The following is a 12349-nucleotide window of genomic DNA, read 5'->3' as shown; positions in this document are numbered from 1 at the left end:
AGATGAATGAATGAATGAATGAAGGTCACTACCAAAGTTGTGCACAAAGTATGCAAAGCGACCATCCCCTCTCCGTCCCCCATACACAAACAAAGAATCTCTACAAGACCCTCCGGTGGGTCAATAGTACACGCCTGAGCAGCGCGCCTGTATGCCACCAGAGGCAATTAAGCCGAGTCAGAAATAGATTCGGGGATTCTTGTAGGTCTATTGGGCAATATCTTCCTAATCTTGGGTACGAATGAAATCCCTTTCCCCATTGTTGACTTTAGCCAAGTCACCTCCCTGCCTAAATCCACATAAAATATTTTCATAACAATGATCATAGATTGACCGTCATGTTTATGTGTTTAGTATTATATTGTGCATCAAAGCTGGATATCACGCATCATTCTTTTTCGTTTATTCATTATTTGATGTAATTTTCATTGACAAATATGAATATTAATTGAAATCCAGCAAACTTTTTTATCAAGTAACAAAAAAAGGTAAAATATCATAAATTTACTGAATTTGGGAGTATTTGAGCTCCATCTCAAGGCCCCCCCCCCTCCTACCACTATACTTCTACAAATTATGATCCTCTCCTTCCAATCGAATTCCTGCGAATTTGGTCCACATCAGGTCACCTGACTATTTCCTGCTGAGTTAAATAAAAAGATCAATTTCAACTCGTTTTCAAGAATATGGAAATGCGACGCCGGATGCCGGACGCCGGACTGAGAACGGTCGCAAGAACTCACTAAAGTCACGTGACCGAGATGAGCTAAAATCTTATATCTTTTAGTCGTTGTCGCATGTATATAAATTATTATAGGCTAGTAGCTAATAGTTATATTAATGCTCAGATAGCGGGAGAAGAATTCTACCTTGATTTTTCCACTGGTGCCGTTGCAGAGAAGTGACATGGTGTTCTCTGCTGTCTCAGTGATTTTGCCATCGACAGAGATGATTTTATCCCCTATGTTGAATTCGCCATTTCGAGGTCCGTTATAGCCGGAAACACTAGAAGTGGTGATGAAAAGAGACTTTCAGACTAAAAGCTCAACAAGTTGGGATGAGAGGTGATGGTATCATACTCAAAACATTCAAAACATTGTGTCGACTTCCTCGTTTGCTATTACACAGCAAACAGGAAGCAGTACTTCCTGTCTGAAAGAGACGTGTAAACAATGTAAAAAAAAAATCCTACAACCTGGTTTGCACACCAATATGTATTGGTTCATAATACCCTAATCATTACTTTTGTAGCCAAATTATACCTACACGCTGCTATATGTGCTTTTCATATTTCATAATCTTTTTTTTCCTATTATTATTTTTCAGATAACTTGGGTACGCCCACAATCATCCCTTCAAACCAAGATATTCTGACAGCGACATCATCTTTCATTCATTGCTTAAATCTACCTACAATGATGCACAAATATTCGAATGCACATTTTCTTTGACATAACATAACTTGCATTTTTACCTTGCGATGTCTTTGGTTATTCGAATTGATAAGATGGAAACGTGTGAGTAATTATCTTGATATATCTTTTATATATATATTATCTTATATATTATATTATCTTTTATATCTTGTAATTAGCTTGAAGTAACTGCGTGTTTTTTCTGCAACTGATATGTGAGTAGGTGTACTTACAAAACTTCTCCATTATGGTCACCGAGAGTCAATGCCATGGCACGCAGATCGTCGGACTGGTGCTCAACTTCCACGTACATCCCATCTCTCTCTTGTCGTAACTCGCTAGGGAAAAATCGGGATTCAAGGATACAATATCATGATGTCTGTGCCCGTCAATATTCTGCGTGGTTTAACATCCTTAAGTCATTTGTATGCCGCATTTCATGTATATTTCAAGTGGTGACACGACAATTGCTCTTGCGACAATTGCTCCGGTCTTATTTTCTCCAAGGACTTGGGGTTAGGGTTATAGTAGGGTCTTAGCTTTAGTTTGATGTAAAAATTGAGATTATAGGGTTAGGTTTATGTTTGTGGCTTAGCGTGCAGATATCTCATGGAAGCAATTGCCACAGGAGCAAATGTCACGGAACCATTTTAAGTGTGTAGAATTGAAATTAAAACAGAAAACGTAGCACAAAAACAAAAAACATGGATAACAAAAAAGCAAACAAAAAGCAACAAAACGAAGAGGCATGGCAAAAGGTCTATATCTTTTGCAACTGAATGACAAATATTATTGCCCTACATCGACGTATCTTTACCAAAGGAGTCCATTTAGGTTGTTTTCAAAGGTCAGGTGTCATACAGGGATGTCGGGCCAAATGCTACACAATGATGTAAACAATAGAAGGACTTTCAGTGTCACGTGATCGGGTGATACTTCCCAGTGACAAGAAGATTTCTAGTCAATTCTCAATCTAACCCCACAATAACACAAAAATCAACAACTCACTGATTTTATTTGTACGAACGTGTTCATGAGTAAGAAAAACGGGAAAAACGTTACTTGAAAATATTTTCACGTTAAATAAAAATATTAATAATGACAGATAAGAAATAATTAGAAGAGCAGCACTGCACAAGTTTCATACGCATTCGAATTAGGATAAGAAAGTTGTTTTACAATGAAACAACAACCAAAAAACCCCATCATTATTGTTGAGGACTTAAAAGAATCAGAATGAATAATGTGTACATCTTTCGTATAATGATCGCAATAGTTGAGTGAACTATGGTGAACTAAAAACGATAGGATATATTAGGGCAATGACATTATTGTATCATCTAATTTGCATATGTGTTTTGCAGGAACGTTTTGTAGGAACGTGTGAAATTCCACAATTTTCGCACTTATTCTAGGTCAAATTTCGATGAAACCTTAACTGTTGCCTTCCTGTGACTGTACTCTGTTAATAAAGGTCAAGTTGAATCTGGTGTGGTGTTCTCATGACTCACAAGTCTTAGCATGTTTCGTCACTTCCTCTCACCTGATGGCGTTCTGTTTGTGGTATATTTGGTAGTCATCCCCTTCCTGAGAGTGAAGACTTCCAGGCTGCGACATCATCGACGACTGGCTGCCCGAAGTTTCGACATCCATGCCCTCCTCCATGCCCGCTTCGCTGGATCTGACTTCCGTTGTCAGCATTTCCTGTTGGGAGTTGTCGTCCATGGCGTGAGAGTGGGTGTCGTCCTCCTCAGGAATCCCCGCTCCTCCCTCATCGTTCCCCCCATTGGTGGTCGGTCCGTCTTCGGACGATGCCGTTTCATTTAGGTCTACCTCCTGTTGGCCGAAAATTTCAGCATTGTAGAAGACATGGCCGTCAGTCTACGGTATTCTTATGGACTACCAGTATCTCATATTCTATACTATTTTCTTTCCGTTTTTTCCTCCCTGAAGCTAGCTGCAACAACTGTCAAGCACCTACTTTCTCTTGAACTGAAAAAATATTCCATTGTACATGTACACTGTATTTTGTTTAAACTCTAAAGATTATAGTGATCATTATATTGTGAAATCATTATGCAGATTTTGTTCAAATTCAATCTCATGTATGATTTCCATTGAAATAATGTAGAACTAGACATGTCACTATAGCGACTGGTATGCCTCCGCCATAATGCATGATTCTCCTAATATAGGTCTATAGTACATGTGGACAATGTGTGATTACATTTTCACAAAATTGGAAAAATGACATGTTTGTCACAAATGTGTTAAAATGTTCACCTTCCTTGACCTAGGTTTACTTTGATGAATGGAGAGCATGTATTTGGGGATTTAAGGACTTTGACCTGACCCTTTCGTTTATGCATTGAGTAATTTGCAAGGTATGGAGAAAAAGTGCGATTTCTATATTGAATAGTAAATTGTTACCGTTTTCATCTGGCCTTTGACCATAAAATTCATAAGAGAATCACTGTCAGAAAGAACATATTATGTACTAAGTTTCAGGATAACTCCAGCCACTTTCGAGATATGGAGGAAGAAGTTCAGCACTTTCACTTAATCTTTGACCTTTAGACCTTTGACTTTTTGGCCAAAAAAAAAAACTTCCCAGAGAATCTCTATTGGGTTATACATGCATACATCAAGTTAAAAGAAATAATCCTGTTGGTATTGCATATAAATATAAGGGAAATGTAAAATTTTGAAGTGTTGCCCTTGACCTTTGACCCCTGACCTTTGACCCCATGAACCCCAGATTCCCTAGGTAATCACTGCCAGTCAGTACATGCATATATACTTTGTTCCATGAAGATACATTGAACAATTTTCAGGATACGGAGAAAAAAGTGAAATTATAACATATTTACTTGACGTTTTGACCTTTGACCTCATGACCCCAAACTTTCACCAGAGAATCTTAATTGGGTAATACATGTATACGTATAAGTTTCAAGAAAATATCTTCAGGTATTGCATAGATATGGGGATAATAGTGAAATTTTAAGCATTTGACCTTGAGCATGTGCACCCATCATAGGCACGATTTCATCCCTAATACACATATGCCAAGTTTCATTAGGATACCTCACATGTTTTTTTAGTTACGCTGTCCACAAAATTCATTACGGACGGACGGACGGGCGGACGGACGGACGGACATACGGACGGAAGGACGGACAACCCGAAAATGTAATGCCTCCGGCACCTTTCGTGGCGGAGGCATAAAAATACATGAAATTGAAGTGGACGACGTCGATTTTTTAAGGGGGCATTGACGTCACCCATACGACAACGCAGGCGCCAAGTTGTATCATATGGACCAGTATGGGAAATCAAAGAATTGTGTTTCTGTTGCAACATAACATTATACGTCATTTCTCATAAAACGTCCAAACACAGCTGTGCTGCACTCTTCTGTCAGTAAAACTTTAACTCTCGAGATACTATTTGTGCGCTCTTTGGCGATGCACAGTCATGTAGACAGTGAGGTCACTTGAAATCATCATTGCATAGATTACATAGATCATTGCCTAGATTGCATATACATGAGACGTTGGATTTAGTAAGGAGCGCAGTCTGAGTTGCCTGTGGCTTCAATCGTTATGGTCGTCATCAAAATCAACCTTTGTGATAATGATACGCAAATCACAAGTCGAACATCAGTAAAACACACACACAAAATCATTAAAATTTATAGTGTCTTAAAACAATAGAATTAACTCTGATTGCATCAGAATTCCATCTGTCTGTCAAGATTTAAATTGTAAATGACAGCAGCGTCTACAGGGACATTCTCTACCGCTGTACTGATGGAGGATGCCTTACTGATTCTATGGTGCTCAACTGGGCGGCAGATTGGGCTTGGCGACGGAGCCGAGGCCTTTTGCTCTGGCGCATCTGCGGGATACCTGCGAGCGGGGTGGATTTTCGGCGGTCTTTTATCTTCTCGCCTATCATCCTCCTGAGGAAATTCTCCCAGTCTTCCATATTTTCCCTGCAAGAAAATAATGGAAATTGCTATAACCATACACAGATACACACACTCACACATGTACAAAATAATATATGCGTGCATGCACATGCATACTATTTCGAGTATTGCATGTTCATGTGTGGTATACATATAAGCTGTGTTCAGACGGAGGCAGTTTTGGTCGGAGTAACTTCGGAGGATAGGTCGGAGTAGTGCCCGTTCTGGACAAGGTCGTGGTAACTTCCTCCGATCGGAGGAACTTACCACGACCTCTTCCTCCGAACGAGATACTCCTGAGTTTTCTCAGGAGTATCTCGCTACCACGACTAGCCGGTCGGAGTAAATTGCCCGTGCGGACAAGCCTTCGGAGTATCTATGAACTTACATACCTTACGACCTAGGTAAAACTTCCTGGGTCAAATCGCAATGTTGACATTTTGCGAGTACATGTGAGCGTGTAGTGCAATTCTAACCTAATCGATCGCGACGAAGAAGCTGCCGCTCTTGCCAAAATTTCCATCAACAAGAATGGAGAAGACAAATGCCACTGGTAAAAAAACAATTGCATGGTCGACGTGCCCGGCCCTGCCACTTCCGGAAGTTAGACCGACCCTCGCACATAAATTGGTCGAAGTTTCTTCCCACGACCGTCGTGTGGACACAAGGGTCGTGGTAAGATAGGCATTAATTTGAATTTTAATTGCCGAGCCATAAATTCTTACTCCGACTAGAAATACGTCTGAACATGGCTATAGCGTATGTTTTTTTTTATTTATATCATGCAAACTTCCCCAGATGGCAGTTACAAAATATTTAGCAGTAACGAAGACATTATTTGTGTCAAAGGAGAGATGAAGATCAACAGACTCGATGACAGCGAATACAACTACTATGATCGTATGTCATTTTGATGTGAGTCTGTCTTGCATCACAGTGTAAACTCACATTCCACTTTTTTCCTTTTCTTAGGACAAGATTACCGACAGCAGATTCAACAGAGGATGATGAAAAGAATTAGGAGTGATTGTGAAAGAAGAAGGAAAATTAGGAAAAAGAAGGAAATCAGAGAACCGCCTTACCCTGAATCCGTGAAGTTTAGAAAGGTGTAGAGAGGGCTACTGGCTGGGCCGTATCTAACGCACAGGAACTTTTTATCACTTTCCTTTTTCCTCGTTACTTCCGTAGGTCGGATTGACATGCATTTAGTCATTCCATCACTTTCGTACTGGTACAACTTCTTCGGAGTAGCCTTCCAGTGGCATTGACCGCTAGTCTGTTTAATAATGATAGGGAAGGAGACATTTACACATATGTATTTTCACATTAATAATTTTGCTATTTCTGAGAGTATAAAACCATGGCCAAAACTCTCTCACATTTCGCAATGCAGATGTGTTAGCACGAAGCTTATGGGATATATAAACATACATGGAATATAGTTTCATTACAAGATGAACGATTTTGGAGGTAAACAGCAGCAGCTGTAGGTATGATATAACATCATGGATGCAGTTAGGAAGGTACGTATTTAATGAAGCAAAAAGAATACATAAAAAGTTAAAACAAAAGGGAAATGTCTTTGGTTTAAATAAATAGATAATTGGCATTTCATTCTACCTTTTTTTGCGGGGGGGGGGGATGGTTGATCAGCAAAGGGAAGCAGTACAGCGGCACTACATGTCTAGCTATAGGATCAAAGTTCAAGGCAACTGATGCACGGTTGTTGTGTTGTTGTTGTTGTTTTTATAACTGCGGGAGAGATTAATATATCCAATCAAATGCTTGATAAAGATTTCTATAGGCGAACAAGGTACTGCCTTTGCTGTGACTCAGTTCCGCTTGTGGTTTGTAAGTTGATCTCGGAATATTTACACATAATACCTATACAGCGTAACTTGGCAACACATAGCATTGGTAATTCTTCTAATACACTTTTTTCTTAACAACAAGAAAAAAAAAAGGTGAGGGCACGTGGTATCATGCACTATTCTAGACGATGTTCACTCAAAATACATAATGTACCCTGACTTGCTTCTATTCTACCATGACCTTCGGCCATACGGCCGCATGGTTAGCATACACAAAACGATACACTTGGACTACTACATGTACCATAATATCCAACGAGTGTACACAGTATCTAGTTGTGCCTATATGCAGTGCATCTGAGATTGTGGACTTGACCGATTTGAAATACATGTAATAGTGAGCATTTCCTATTGAGAAAAATGTTTGCGTCACATTTTAATGATGCACTTCCTTCATGGATTTGTTTTCCTTCAGTGTACGGCCAATAATCCGATACCTGCTGGTTATCTGATGTCAAATCCGATGTTTGAGAGTGGTAAAACCCCAAATCGGCGGTAAGGGTGTCTTTCCGTTCTGCGGTGTCTCCATCCTGATATTCCATTTCGCCGCACCTCACGGTTCAGACAAATTTCTCTATCAAATAATCAGGAAACAAGACAAGAATCCATGAAACAGTATTGTATGAGAGCGACGATTCGATATTTTTAACACGCTATTATGAACAATACTCAACAAGGCGTGACACAAAGTATTAATATCATGCATGCATTGCTGTGCACTATACATGACAAACTTCAGGGCCTAATCAAGGGTTCACAGCAGCTTAAGAGAAGAATCATGATAGAAAGAAAATAGCGTTGTCTAATGAATAATATACTATACAATCTGCAGATGGTGATGATGAAGGACTGAGACCCTCTGTCACTGATCGTACCTACTATCTGTTCGAGATTCTGACTGCGGGGTGATGCAGATGTAAGAAACTCCTGCCAGTTGAGTATGTTCTGGATTTGGGTTCATTGAGAACGTGACTCGGTGTTGACAGACTCGAGCGAGTTCTTCAAGTCAATTCAATTCAAATTAAATTTCATTTCCAATAACACATGTTTGTTATCGATACAGATTCAAAGAAAACAACAAAACGTACAATGGATTTTTAAAAAATGCTTATATCAAGGAACTAATTGTTCAAAATGATTGCGTTAATTTAGTTCTTTATTAAGGTAGGGGAACCAGCATTTTTAGGTCTTGAGGGCACAGGCTCGTCTGCATTTTGTTCAGGACGGCTGCAGCAGCAACTTGACGTATATGATGTTCAAGGCAAAGGAATATTGAAATTGGAGCATGCCCCGTAATCATTTATTCCGATTATCACTGATTATAGCATTACGTGGGGCCTTCTTCTGTTTACGATCGAGCAGTTGGAGTAATGTACTTGAAGGAGATGCATTCATCCAGCACAGTAAATTGGAAGTAAGTAAACAGAGTTTTTAACGTTCCACTAGCTCATCATAGGTCCTACAATGTACAAGGCGTTGAGAGCATGGCCTAATAACTGTCCCATCGGAATGTACACAATTTCTAGTAACACTGCAGTCTACTCCGAGCACATTTTTGGCTCCTACTCGAAAAAAAAAAAGGAAAAGAAAAAGAAGGGGGCGGGGAACAAACGAAAGCTAATGACTTCCAAAGGTTCCGCACCGAGATTATTCCAGTCAATAGATTCGTAGGTGGGGTAAGTGATTCTACCTCCTGTCTGATTAAATACAGCGGCAAAACATCTAAACGGAAGTCAAATATCGTATAAAAGACCCCACAACAGCAGCGATTTTCTGTAATCGTGCTATGTGTCAAATAGCAGCCGAACTAAACGGAAGTAATATGCCATAATTATTATATAAGTCCGTATCAGAAAGTTTCCCTAATGTTGGCTGTGTTAGTTGCCTATTGGGTGACGTCATAAAAAAAAGAAGGAAGAGATTCGTATACTTATAGTTTTCACGTGATGCCCTTTTGTGTGTGTGTTTCCTGTGTTTTGAATAAAAGGGGAAGATGATTTTAGTTTATCCAGGCCTATATGCTACTGTGCAAAGACAGCCAACTTTGAATTAAAAGAAAAAGTACGTAATGCAGGGATATAAATATCTATATATATTATGCATGGGAGGCTTGCGAGGCTGTGATATTATTACCTTACATCTAATTTGCATAATATGATGTTTCCATTCTACGGATGACTTTTAACTCTACATCATGTCTACATGGGACTTCCTCCATCCTGATCGTCTGATTAATTTATGCCAACCTTAAACATGAATTATTGTATGTTGACTTGTAACATTTATTATGTAAGAGCTTTGATTATATCAATGTTTCTTGAGACTTTAGAGATGATGCTAGACTGATCCACCACCGGGATGATTATACTGACTCTTTAGACATGAGTATGAACCTGGCAGTCACATGATCCTTTGACATAATTAGTGTAGGCCATACGTGGCTTTTCTTTTTAATGGGTGATACCTTTATCATTACTTTGTAGTTACATCAAGTTTACCCAAGACGAATTGGTAAATAAGTACATGTAGTCATATGCGTTTATAAATAGGCCAACTTCCGTGGGCGACATAATTGGGACTACTGTTCCCACTAACTTTGATACGCGGAGTAGAAAACAGCGCTTGCACCATAATTGGTATTATTGCAACATACACAGTTTCCCACAAATACAAGTGTAGTGTCCCCACTGTTTAGCTATACAAGTACATGTACGTTGTACCGTTAGCTATAATGTAGGCCTACATGCATAGATAGTACCTCCTTGATTGTGCGGAATAACCGCATTCGACAGTAAACAGTCGTTCAAGATCTAGCCACTGAATTAGACATATATTATCGCTATCCATCGAACTGCAGACAGATATGCAAACACAGACTGTCGAAACAAAGGTAGCTGCCATGAAAGAGACCAACTGGTGCATAATCAAGGAGGTACTAGCTTTGCCTAGTACCTCCTTGGTATAATCGTACACTAAGTTAAAAGTGGAAATCCACTCCCTGGGAAATCCAATCCACCTTCAAGTCTCCCTTATAGGCCTAAAGAGTCAAATCAGACGAACAGAATGGTAAATATTTCATAATGAGAAAAAAAAGAGAGTACGGCAGGTTTAAAAATTGTACATGTTTTTATGAAACAGTGATACAAGGAGGAAGTACATAATGGGAAATTGAGAAAGTCACGATATCATCACCTTTAAAGGTCCTGTGTACCTTTGGGAGCAATGATTTAAAACTGTTCAAGATATTAGTTTTGATGCATATTATGTATAGGTCAGTTGTATCACAAAACATCCTACCATATAAAATTTGTGCAATGAAGCCTAAAATATTAGGAGATATCACTATTTTTCTCATTAAACCATAACTGCAGACGGTTTAGCCTGGAATATTCAACAATACTTAACATCGCAATATACTGGTTCAAATTTTTACATTGGTTTTTTCTATCCCTAACTCACGGGTTTTTGTTTAATCTGCACAAATTATGGTAAATTATGCCTTTAAGTCCCCGTATGACTTAATTTTCACATGTACTACAAAGTACTTGTATAATATCTACACTGCAAGAAAATAATTTGCCACTATAAGTGGTGTTTATAATTGCGAAATAAAACATGTATACTGTATTATATGAAACTACCTAATTTTGTAAAATCTCAGTAGCGTACTCCAGCATCTCCTATAACACAGCATACTAGTTATCAACATTTGGAATAGAAATAATTCTTTCTTTCCACAGTTTAATCAACTGCATTAAAACCAGTTTAATCTGTTTTCATTGCATAAGAAAGAATCAATAAATGTTAAATTTGAGCTTAAGATACTGTTCAAGTAAACGCAAAGTGCATGATGGCTTATCATTAAGTATTTGCAACAAAAATTATTTGTTTGAACATCACCGTAATACGGTACATGGGCTATGCTTCTAGCCAGTGACGAAGAGGAAGAATTCACATTATTCAAACACGTGCACAATCGTTTGAAGTAACTAAGATCAGTGACACTGTAGACATGAATTGGGTGATAATCACCCAATTCATATGCACAATATTGAAATAAAAATAAATGACTTTCATAAAATAGGTTCATTTAGGGTCTCTGTCTATATATTTACATAAGTATATGTCTATCAAGTTCCTACCATATCATGTATCGTTCCATAATGCTGGTGTCTAACGAGCATACGAGCATATTGAAATTTAAAAAAAGAATGTACACCTTAAAAGTAGTCATGTACATGTATTTCCTATCCTAGACGATAAAACACCAGTTTAGGCTTATCTATATTAAATATTAGTTAACTATGTCATTTTAGTTTCGAGTAAATGTGAAAATTTGGGGGAATTCTCAAATGTGCAGGACTAAAATCTTCACATCGTTTTTGGCGTACTCGTAAGCGTACCTCTGGCATGTCTACGGCTGGATTTTTGTTTTATTTACTTATCTAACTCTGACACTTTTCCTGCCTCATAAACAGGGCCTACATTTTATGCAATTCTGGGTGGCAAGGCAGGCCGTCGAAGCTATATCAACCATGGTCATTGAGCAGATTTTAATATTATGCTTCTACAATGGTACTAAAGGTATAGGCCTACTGCAGTGTTTGAACAAAAAAAAAATGCAATGTTCATGTTAGTAGTATCAAGCTTATTTTTCAACGTTTTTCGAATGCCTATAATTCTACATCATGATCAAGTGACTGTAAATGAAAACTTCGGATCTTTTCCCTTCAAATGCTGTGAACTTTAACCTAAGGAGAGGGCCAGCACGTATTCACGATATTTGGGTTTGTTAGGGAAGAATCTTTCCAGTCATTTCAGCTAAACGGGACAGCTGGATCATTTTTGGTCTTTGACACCTAGAATCTACTACACTTCCGCCGCAACTTCCGGGGCTACACACACCATGCAGACTTGGACATGAATATGAAAATGTTACATGCTACGACGATAGTTAGACCTACCTTTTGCCGTTCGACATTAAGAAAACAGTACAGTATTATACAATAAAAGACTATATATCACTTACTTTCGTGTAGATCTATATGGCGTTGCAGAGTCTCCGTTGAATTGTTGCCACCTCACCTGAC

General features: G+C 38.6%; 1 protein-coding gene across 1 annotated transcript; it reads right to left on the bottom strand.

Annotated features, from left to right (window-relative positions):
• Positions 1 to 818: 818 nt before the first annotated feature.
• On the bottom strand, positions 819 to 8111 carry LOC139735323 (uncharacterized). Its single transcript, XM_071646075.1, has 6 exons — positions 7697 to 8111; positions 6471 to 6664; positions 5244 to 5412; positions 2959 to 3251; positions 1649 to 1753; positions 819 to 1005 (listed from the first exon to the last, which is right to left on the bottom strand). The coding sequence occupies exons 1-6, from the start codon at positions 7799 to 7801 to the stop codon at positions 819 to 821; spliced, it is 1053 nt and encodes a 350-aa protein (XP_071502176.1). The 5' UTR covers positions 7802 to 8111.
• Positions 8112 to 12349: the final 4238 nt, after the last annotated feature.

The sequence above is a fragment of the Diadema antillarum genome, unplaced genomic scaffold (assembly GCF_040938485.1).
Source record: "Diadema antillarum isolate AM-2024a unplaced genomic scaffold, OU_Dant_1.0 seq00000569_RagTag, whole genome shotgun sequence".
NCBI lineage: Eukaryota > Metazoa > Echinodermata > Echinoidea > Diadematoida > Diadematidae > Diadema > Diadema antillarum.
Note: the sequence above shows the minus strand (reverse complement) of the source record. Positions and strands in the feature narration are given on the sequence as shown.